Consider the following 11681-nt stretch of genomic DNA (forward strand, 5'->3'; position numbering starts at 1 on the left):
AACATTCTCAAGCAGCTCATTGGTAATGGACATAATTAATATGTTTCCGCTCAAGCCATTGAGCATTTATTCACATGATTGCCTGTGTCTAAATCTATTTAACTTTCATTGAGACAGTTGATTAAGGATCCTTATCTTTTTTTATACCGTTTTTGAAAATATATAAAACCTCTGATTTGCAATGGAATCTTTACCATTTACTATTGGTTGCTATAAACATTTAAATGTAATTCTTTTTTTTTTTACTATTTGCAAATTAAAGCAGAATTCCATTGTTTTCTTTCTGTGGAAATGTGATCATTTCTCACATTTGGCCACAATTCCTATTCCTAATTAAAAATGAATTAAAGAACATGGAAAATGCAGTATAACCAAATTATTATCAACAGTAGACTGTATATAATATAATTACATTTCACACAGAAACAACATAATTAATTCTCTTTATGACCATGTTCTGGGAATGGATGCGCTGCTGAACTACAGATGCTTCACTCCAGAAATCTTCCACCTGGAGTGCAGAAATCCAGGGATGTTCCCATTTATATGCTTCACACATTCACACTCGCCCATACACACTGCAGGGGTAGGCTACAAAGACTGGAGTCAATCTGACACATACTGTTTCAATCGGATTTATAATGCCTGAGACGATAAAAGATGCATGAACAAAGCATCATTAAAACTGTAGGGGTGTTGAATTGACTTTCAATTGAATTTTTTGTTTGATTTATTTTCTTTTTTTCTTTATAATCCCTGCACCGAAAGCTATACCCTTAAAGTCTTCATTCCTCAAGATCAACAGAAGACATTTGATGTTATGCCATGACAACTGTTGTTTATTTAAAAAGGCTCATCTACATGATATCGACCTAACTTATCCACCATAAATGTTATGTAATATTTGACCAGGGCACAAACTGTGGAGTACACAAAAAACAACAAAAAGAGCCATTAGATTGCAAAGGGGTATATTAAAAGAAAAGAGGCACCCAATCACAGTTACATTTTTATATTTTCACAGCGTCAGTCTGACTTAATGACAGTTTGGAAAATGCATTCATCGAGTTCTAACAACATGAAAGTAATTTTCAGAACGTAGGCTGGATCTATTTATTGTCAGGAAGTAGCACTGTTTATCTCTCTTGTCTAAAATGGTATTATTGAATTTGACCAAATTAGTGCAAGCTAGAAGTAGGGAAATTACAATGCTATTATGATAATTGATTCACTTTAATTGAATGCGCTGAAGGCATAATAAATACAACATTGGCGCTGTGGTACTAGTCAAACTTAGCTGGATATTAAACAGATCTGATGCTCGAGAATGTAACCCACCACCCAGCCGCTTCTGACTAGAACAAGAGGTTTATTCCAGAGGTTTTAACAAATGCTGGTAATAGGACCAATACAATTGAAGTTAAGGTTTTGTTTTTAAAGTGCTTCTCTTCTCTTTTTTCCAGATACGAAGCATAAAACCCAAGGGACTATAAGCCTCACAAATAAAAGTGTTTGATATGCAAAGTAGAATACATAATTAAGCCTTCATGAGGCTTCCCTTGCAGTAATGTATGAACATTACATACACACCAATAAAACATTCCGTCCTCATGTTTCTAAATTAGCGTATACTCTCTTGAAAACTAGAATAAATTAATTTGTATTGCTTTTGAAGCAAAAGCTGAATCATGTGTAAAGTGTAAAGCCTTGAACAAAAAAAACTATCAAGTTAGGAGCGCAACAAAGTCAAAGCATAATCTTCCAAAATTAAAAGAGTTGGTTCATGAGGACAACACCGGTATTGTAGTGTTTACTATCTTAATAATTATAAGATAATAAACATGTGGTGGAGGGACTGTGTTTTTGGAGAACAAAAAAGTATGTTAGAAGATTGAGTTACTGAGGGTGAGGAGAGTAAAAATCATGATAACCGTTATGGGCTGTTGACACAAGGTTCAGTTTCCACATCTGGAGTTATTATGTCGAGCTTATTCCGTCAAATTCAACACGGGCAACCGTATCAGTTGTCAAAGGACAATAAACTGTGGTTAACTTGGATTGAATGTTTGGGTCTTCTGAATTTTGTATGTAGAAACGCTGACATTTTTGGAAAAATGAAATAGTCGTGCAACTAAAACCGTATGTGATATTGCGGAAATATTTTTTACCAAAGCACTAAAGAACATGCTCCAAGGTGCAGCTGAAGAAACAAACACTTGGCAGAAGAGATTAAGCATTCAGTAGAAGGGTCCTATCTTGTATAATTTGTTGTCACGGCTTACCTTTTATGAGTATTACTATTCCTTTAGAGCTCCTGAAGACAAACAATTAAGCCCCCACTTGGGGATCCAACAGCAATATTAAGGTATTGGGTTTAAATTGAAGCCACCAATGAATGCTAATGAACTTGTCAGCACTGGATCGAAGTCCATCACACAAAGAGCTAAGGATGTGACTGACACATTCTCGTACTCAAAATAAGTGGGTCTAATGACAAAAGAGAGGTGAAGAATGAAGAGGGTATCTGGGAAAATGCGCAGTTAAAAAGGACTGACAAAGAGTTAACTGGCAGCAATGTGTGTCACCTGTTCTGACCTTAAGTGATGTTGCCTGTGAACATTGACATTTTAGTTTAATTCAATTTCAAATCACTATCAAAACTGACATCTCTCACAAAATGAAGGAAGAATATGAAATGGTACATACAGTGAAAGTGAGCATGGTTCACTAAAAAGGTAAAAGCCGGTGTCAGCAATTCCATTTAATTCAAATTCATAGACTGACCGGTTTCTCCTTGTGCAATAGAAACAGGATTAATCAATGAATACTCAATACAGCCCAAAAGAGGAGGGGGGGGGAGCTATAAAACATGTATACAGTAACTATCTCCAAATACATCTTCGAGGACACACAAATCCTATATACTGGGTTTTTATCAGGTTTGAAATTGACCTTATTACTGTAAAGTTGTAATCTAAACATTTCAGTCCCGGTTGACTTGGCTAAATCCATTTTATAATTTAAAAAAAATTGTTTTGTCAGTTAAACAATTCAGTTGTAAAGCATGAACATTAAATATTTCCATCTGCATTAGCAGTTACATAACTCTGCCCTTTTACAGTGAAAAGAGAGCGAGCCATCGATGAGATAAAAACTGAATAACACTCATGTATAATTGTCTGAGTTCTCAAACCAGTGCAGAAATGGCATTATCTGGCACTAACCATAAAAATAACATAAAAGTACAAAACTATGAATTTATTTCAACATGGGTAATGCAGGGATAATTCCAAGTAAAATTGTTCCAAAAATAGGATTACGTTTCACTAGTAATCTAGTTTACTAGTTCACTAGTTCACTAGTTTACAGTTGGCTCCAAACTCCACATGTGTTGTGCCACAGCGAACCCTGACCTCATGTGAATTCACACCTAAAGGCATTACAAGTTTGGGGAAAATAGGACAGCTGGTGTCGGGTCAGTAGTTGTATCATCACATACATTGGTGTCGTTTGAAAAACCTCCTGATACTGATACCTGTTACATCCCTTGTGAAAACCTACTCACACTAGTTTGAAGGCTTTTGTTCGATATTGAGTTCAGCCATACAGTACATGAAAAGACTCAAAAGTTGAATACAACTTGTTTCACCCGAATAACTGGAGAGTCTGATCAATGAATGGATGCTTCACATTAGATACAAGCTGTCTGTAATGGCTAACCAGCCACCTTCCCTAGAGCCATACTGTTCAGTGAGAGCCACAAGGCTTAATCACCAGCCCTCACCCTTAGCTTGAAGGGTAAGAAGGGCTGACATCCAACTGAAGAGGCTGTGTGGTACCGTAGATAAGGCTTTCTGTGTTCTCCTTATTGATTCCACACTGAAGAAATCCTTGTCTGACTCAATCAAAGTAGACAGTTTAGTGTTTTCCATGGATCGCTTGTACACATTCTGGCACGAGAGAAAAGGCAATCAGGTGCTCAACCACTAGTCAAAATCTCGCGAGATCTCTGTATGCATGAGAATAAATCAGCAAGTTCTGACAACGTTTGCTAATATATACGAGTTATAGCGTGCATAGGGAAATACAGTCTAAATTTTCAAATGTCTTTTCTTTGGCCTCTTAATAAATATGCTGTCTCGCAACTATCCATACACACAGAACCGTCTGTGTTTGGGTCCCCCTCTGGCATTATGGAAATTGCCAACCTCACATGTGCATTCCTGTTGGCCATGTGATATCTTATCTGAACAGGATTCAATTAATGTATCTCAACTGTTATCCATGTTGTCTACAGTATAAAACAGTAGTTAATTTGTCTTGTCAAATTAACTTAATATTAATAATGAATGAATAAATGAATAATATCCATTCTAGGAAATCCCTATCAACTTTTGTACAATATGATCCCATTTCCTCTTCCCCTTTTCCTCCTCGCTCATTGCCTGTTGTCAGCATCAGGTAACCAGGCCTAATATGCTTTAATAGCATATGGTTGCTATGCTGTTGTTTCTGTATCCTTCCTTTATGTCCTCATCTGTCAGTAATCACTCCCCAAACTCTCCCTCCTATACCTCTATCTCTACCCTGCTATTGTATTCCTCAGGTAATAAGTTCTCCTACTGCCATGCCTCCATGCTGGTTGCTGGGGTCTGGTGCTACGCTGGAGTGTTTGCTGTCGGTCCCCTGTCGGGCTGGGGAGAATACGGGCCCGAGCCTTACGGTACAGCATGCTGCATCAACTGGGAAGCTCCAGGCAGAAGCTCTGCAGCTATGAGCTACATCATATGCCTTTTCTTCTTCTGCTACATTGTGCCCAGCACTGTCATTTTCCTATCATACACATTCATACTAATGACCGTCCGGGGCTCCCGCCAGGCTGTGCAGCAGCACATGCCCCCGCAGAATAAGATCAGCAATGCACAAACACTTATAATCAAGGTAAGTACAATTTCCAACATACTTCAACTTATTTAAATACATATCCACTAGGGGTGTAACGGTTCACAAACATTTCGGTTCGGTACGTACCTCGGTTTTTAGGTCACGGTTCATTACGTTTTCGGTACAAAAGAAAGGGCAGATCTGCTGGCACTAACAATGTCTCCTGCTGTGGAGAACACCCTCTCGCTAGGGACAGAGGTAGCAGATACAGCCAGGTAGCGCTTTGCTAACATGGCACTGAACTTTTTGCGAGTGGTGGAGGCTTAAATGCTAGTGGGAGTTGGGTTTGCACTTCAGTCTTTTTTATTTTGGTACCGGTGATATTCACGTTGGTGATGCCTTTTCAAATGAGTGCAAGTTTGAAGTATTGCCAGCCGCGTAACCAATTTTAGTTGACAACACAAAGCCGACAAAAAGCTTTGGTTCGGTCCACCTGTCTTTGTCCGTCATCCTTGTACGTAACTCCAAAACCAAAATGTTCCCAAACCGGAGACTTCAGTGATGCTGGAGGATTTTCTAGCTCAATTTTATCTGCGTTCGCCATTTCGACAGTTCCCCAAACTACTGACTAAATTGAAACGCATCCCTGTGACCAGCTCTCTTAGTATGCCTCTCGTCCAATGAAATGACTTGGTCGCTCTATGACGCTTTGAACCCAATCTGAGCAAATTACACTGAACGCTGCGACGCAGCACCTGAGATTACTTCCAGAAAGTTTTTCACGTTCTCAATGTTTTACGTTTAGCGTTATATTCGTTCGGTACACTTTAGGGCCCATACCGAATATTTTCGGTACGAATATGTATACTGTTACACCCCTAATATCCACACGACCCATTTATGTTGTTTATTGTGTCTCTTTTCAGCTCTCAGTGGCCGTTTGCATCGGTTTCCTGACAGCATGGAGTCCATATGCCATTGTGGCCATGTGGGCTGCATTCGGTGACGCACTCGAGGTTCCAGCCATTGCTTTCGCTTGGGCAGCTATCTTTGCCAAGTCCTCAACTCTTTACAACCCTATTGTTTATCTGGTCTTCAAGCCCAACTTCCGCAGGTCCCTTTGTCGAGATGTGGAGCTGTGCAGAAGCACACTCTGTGGATGTCAGCACAGCTCCCCATCAAAAGGAACGTGCAGTCAATTCACTCACAAAGAAGAATGCAACTCCACACAGTTCTCCAATGGACTACCGGAGAACCACGGGACCACCTGCAGACACTGTGCTTGCCCTGAAGCAGTCACTGGCGCCAGAGAAAACTTAACAGAATACATCCCCCAGCAGACTTTCAGGATACTTAAAGGATCAATACATAGTGAGGTGGCAGAGAGTCAGCTTTCCATTGACATGCAGAGTGACTTCCTTTAGAGAAAAAAAGCAACATAGGAAAAAAGCTGAAAAAAAGACAGCAAGAATGAAGGTTGAAAGACACTAACTGCAGTAAGGAAACAGTGAGGGAAGACAACAACATAACAATTGATGGAAGCAAAACACATTATGATTTATAAATGCCAAAGTATGAAAACAAAGGACTTTTCTCATGCCTCAAATATGTGATACTGCCAAAACTGAGAAGCTATAGGAGGCCAGACAGCCAACATGCAACCACAAATGTGTACATCACAATTTGTTATCTGTTCAAATCAACGCATGTCTATTTGATCACTTTGATCAACATTAAGCTAACAAACTGAGAACCTATGGACTCACATTACAAATCAATTCAAGCTGGATTTAGTGGGACATTAAAATGTCTACTTCCTACTTTCATGTATATATTACGAGTACTGTATTTCATGTGTTTGATTTGATAAGTATTTATCAGCGCATGCCTAATATTGAAAAATACAAAAGGGTTGCTGGTGATATATATATTTAAAAAAAAATCAGTTTCCTCTTTTCGAAGTAAACATTAAAGTCTAAATGGCCTACTTTAACATGTGTAGAAAATTACCATGGACGTCCTATAATGTTGAAAATGTCAATTCAGTCTAATCAGCTTTGTCCATGTCAGAAGAAAGGACTGAATAATAAACGCAGAAGAATTGGGCGAAGGACTTAAAATAACCAAATCTTAAAACGCTCAATAAACGCTATTTTCTTCAATATACTCTACGTTACAAAAGATAGGAAAGATCTTATCTGCATTATCGATTATACAAAATGTAGTTTCTGAAGACAATCATCTGAAATAAGCTATATGTAAATACTTTGAATGATTACCAATACAAAGTCCGACAGGGCAAGACATTAGCAGTTCAATGATCAGACAGATTGTCAACAAGCCAACAATTTACCCAGATTATCTGAGTCACTTGTTGTGAAACTTAAAGTTCAAGAATGATTTAAGTTCAAATCCTTATTTGCAAAAGGAAAACTGTGTGTTCGCACAATTACTGCAAATATCGCAGGTCAATTTGCAAGGAGAAAGCGTAAACTGTGATGATGCTTCGTAGCAAACCTGGGCCTTTGTTCAAAACTGGGTTGAGTTCAACTCTACAAAGTAGTCACTCTTAGTAAAGCAAGCGTGTATGTATCCGTGTGTATGAAAGTGGTTTATTATATTGTGTGTGTGGATATGTATAATATGTGTTTGTGTGAGTGGGAGTGTATTTTTATAATGTGCCTCTGAGGGTGTGGGTTCATTTCCTGAGAGAAGAAAATAACTCCTTTGGCTCTGAGGCTGAAAACATAACACAAAAGAACACTCAAATGGGCATATTAAACATGTTCCACAAGCCATTACAACATAGACCGATACTAACTTTAGGTCCATGCAAGGATATGGGCCACTTGCCTTTAGTGTTCAGTGTTATGTTGTCTCATGGAAAGGGGGGCAGGTTGTTCTATAAAAAGGATTGTTAACAAGAGAAACTAAACTATACTTCTGCACCTTTCAACAGTATTCCAATAAATAAAATGCTCAGCGCGCAGAGTTCATCTTAACAGCAGGGTTTGATCAACGAGCGATGTTGTTCTTTTTCCCTGGCAGTGTACGTCATCAAATGGAAGAACAAAAAGACCTGCCATGGAAAGGATTCATTAGATCTGCTGGGGTGCATGTAGCTATCGACGGCCGTGACTTTCATACCATGTCTTTCTTAACTAATTGGATAACTGCAGGACTTACAGTTTTTACAGAATACCTGAGTATAAAAGCAGCTCCCATTGCGTTTATTTTTTCTGTTATGAAATAATAATTGACTTTAAATCTTTTTTATAAATAACAATGAGCTCAGAGCATTGACACGAAGAGCTTTAAAAAAAAAAAAAAGTCAATCCTTTTTTGTTTTAATATGTACAAAACACTATATTAACAAGTTCATATCATGTTGAGATAGAAGAAAGAAAATATTTCTGCTGTGATATATTTCCTTTCTCATTCTTACATTTCTGTGCACTTTTCCATCTGTGAACTCATGGATTTATTACTCAAACCAGCCTTGCTAGATATTATTTCAACGCCGTATATCAAGGAATTTTGCAATATTGAACAATTCTGCCAAATCCTAGACATTGTATCTGTTCAATGGCCATGTTTTAATTTCAAGATAGCTGGTAAAGTTATAGAAAGATCATTATTATAGCAAATCAATAGTGGTTAAGCTATACAGTATATAGATTGAGGCAAAGTAAACAATAAGATAAGCTTATGTTATGGGTAGTAAACAATAAAAAAAAACATGCACACTATCTCCAGTCTTGGCACTGGACAGGAAGATTTATTTGTGTTCATTGTCTTATCAAACAAATCATATGCTGTGAAAGCTCTAGCATAGGCAATATAAGTTATAGAGTCAGGATGATACACACAATATTAATTTTCATTCTATGTGACTAACAACTATTGTCTATTGCAGCGGTTCTCAAACTGTGGTCCGTGGAAAAAAGCTAAATAAAATTCACTTTTTATTATCAAGGATTTTTGCGGACCACCTCATATATGCAAACTGTAAAAATGAGTACATACATAAACGTAGTGTTAAAAACACAGATATTTGTTATTGTTAATTATGGACAACACTTCATTTCACCACAGGTTACCCATGGTTACGTGTGCGTGTGCAAAACCACAAACATGGATTGGAGGCTAGCATCAGGTTCTCTGAAGAGAAAAGAGGCCACCGTTACCGTTAATGAAGATAATGAGAGTGAGTCGGAGGAATCTACAAGGCAGATATCTGCGTTTTAACACTACGTTTATATATGTACTTCTTTTTACGGTTTGCATATGTGGTCCGCGAAAATCCTTGATACTAAATCGTGGTCCGCATAAACAAAAAGTTTGAGAACCCCTGGTCTATTGTATACAAATGCATGGACGTACAGGGTATCAGCTTATTTCTAGTTCTTACTATATAATCTCCAGGATCAACACATAAGTGAAAAATAGATTACTAACTGTGCACGGTACAATTCTTTCCCAGGATTGTACTTACTACTCTGACCTTTGAAAGTTTCATGTTGGCTTTACAGGATTTAGGAGACAATGGTGTCAAAGCTGAAGGATCACTACAACCAAATGTAACAGTCACCTTTACAGTACACTTACTGTCAAAGCCAAAATGTTGTTGTGCTCAATTGTATTTTTCTATCAATATGCAGGTAACCATTTTAGGAACATACATATCAAAGACTGTGCTTCACACTCTGGGGCAAACATAGTGGAACAAACCAGGAAACATAACTGTGAAAATCTAAAACTGATGTCTCTTTTTTCTATTCTGTTCTACTCGAGTACAAACACTTTAAGTACCTCAGTGTATATTCTGATTCACTAACCATTCCCACCTTTGTCATCTCCACTGGTTTTACTCTTATGAAACAATGTGCATATCAGATGTCAGGGATTGCATGTAGATATCCGTTTACATGTATGTATAAAATATGTGTATGTACAGATGCATTGAATTAATATATTATCATGAATACAAGCCTAAATGTTTGAATATGGGATGAAGAAATCCCTTGCAGTGTTTTGAAATTGGGGCCCATCAATTCTTCCATCAGCTATACCGGCTTATCTTTGAGAAGGCTGCGAGGGCTTCGTTTAAATGTTCTGTTATTTCAGCTTCTGACTGACTTTAAAGCGTTTCCATAAATCTTTCATATTATAAAGATTTAGTGAAAAACAGCTTCCAGGTGTGTGAGATCTAGTTCCTTTAGCTCCTTTAATAGGCTGCTGAGAACAGGTTAGCTGTAGACTTATATAACACAGCCATAATGGCCATTGTATTTGACCACTATAAGTTAGGCTCTTTTTCACCACCATGGCGTGTTGGGACACAATGATCCAAGTGGGAATTATAATCTGTTATTTATATGTACAACGGAGCCATTACATATATACTGTATATTGGTATACATTGCATATGCAGCCTCTACGAAGGTGACTGTATCTACCTCCCAAATAATCATGGAATGTATTTGTGGCTCTCTGAATTTGAATTAGAGATATGCAGAACTTAATATGCTTGACACTTTATTTTGAGAAATCCAAGTACAAGAAGTGTTTGATGTGATTACAGCCACTTGGATAAGTAGTTTACCGCAAGCATGCATAATTACAGAGAAATGAAAGTGCTGATATGTTGGAATTGTGCATGAAACGGCTTTAGCTGGATGCAATTATCATTTGCCCTGGCACAAAGAAATCCTTGTTGTCATTATAACAGTGTCAAGAATCAACACTTTAAAAAAATAAACATGTTTATCGGAGCTCTCTTTACTTTGTTAATCTACCATGGCAAGGAGCGTCCTTGAAACAAGAATTCTATCATGAGACTGCATCAGCAGGAATATTATGTAGGAAGTGTTTATAATGCACTTCTTGAATTCTCCAAGCCTACGCTGGGTCTGAACGATGTGATATCCTATACTTACTCTTTATATGTCTGTGCTAATCCGCTGTAAATAAAGCTGAATGTGATCAGGAGGATGCTACAAGAATCTGAATCAGCCAACTGCAGCTGGACAACAAAGTCTTTGTAGGAAACCCCAATTTCCCCTTTGTCTTCTGCAAAGCAAACACTGTCCTCAGAGATTAGCATCTCAGGCTGTACTGTATTACGCTGGTATATACTGTATTAATGCAAATAGAAAGATGGCAGAGGTTTTGCAGCCAACTGGTTTCTAGGTCACAAACAAGGCTGAATGTGATGTGCTGTACCTACTGTATGTGTATGATGATATATTGAAAATAATGGATCAATATAGATTTTGAAATATTATCATAACATTATAATGATTGACATTATTACTGTTGTCAGTGACGTTTCAGATGCATTGTGAAACATGTTTACATATTTTGTCTAAAATATATTGAGGATTGTATAAAAAATATTCTGGAGAAAACTAGAATGATAAATAAATATAACTCATGAATCCATGAGTGAGAATACAACTCACTTTGTTTTCCCTTTTGTTTGCAAACTTCAATTGCAGATAGTGGTAGCTAAATGTCGGAGTGTGCAGTGCATCGTGTGTATTTCTGTGTGTGCGTGTGCGTGTGCGTGTGTGTGTGTGTGTGTGTGTGTGTGTGTGTGTGTGTGTGTGTGTTTTATGTTTGTGTGTGTGTGTGTGTGTGTGTGTGTGTGTGTGTGTGTGTGTGTGTGTGTGTGTGTGTGTGTGTGTATGTGTGTGTGTGTGTGTGTGTGTGTGTTACACCTGGGGCAGGGGATTACATTTATTCAACCAATGTGTTGGATTTAACCGTCTTTGGGATTATTTGTCCTAATCATA

General features: G+C 37.8%; 1 protein-coding gene across 2 annotated transcripts in view; it reads left to right on the forward strand.

The window, feature by feature from the left end:
• opn7b (opsin 7, group member b) overlaps positions 1–11331 on the forward strand; it is a 97885-nt gene extending 86554 nt beyond the window's left edge. For both annotated transcript variants that reach the window (XM_079675804.1, XM_079675803.1), the window contains exons 5-6: positions 4607–4941; positions 5811–11331. In XM_079675804.1, the coding sequence (XP_079531930.1) occupies positions 4607–4941; positions 5811–6308 (833 nt within the window). In that variant the 3' untranslated portion in view covers positions 6309–11331. The remainder of the gene's footprint in view (positions 1–4606; positions 4942–5810) is intronic.
• The last annotated feature ends 350 nt before the right edge of the window (positions 11332–11681 follow it).

Source organism: Notothenia rossii, assembly GCF_949606895.1.
Source record: "Notothenia rossii genome assembly, chromosome: 4".
NCBI classification, from domain to species: domain Eukaryota; kingdom Metazoa; phylum Chordata; class Actinopteri; order Perciformes; family Nototheniidae; genus Notothenia; species Notothenia rossii.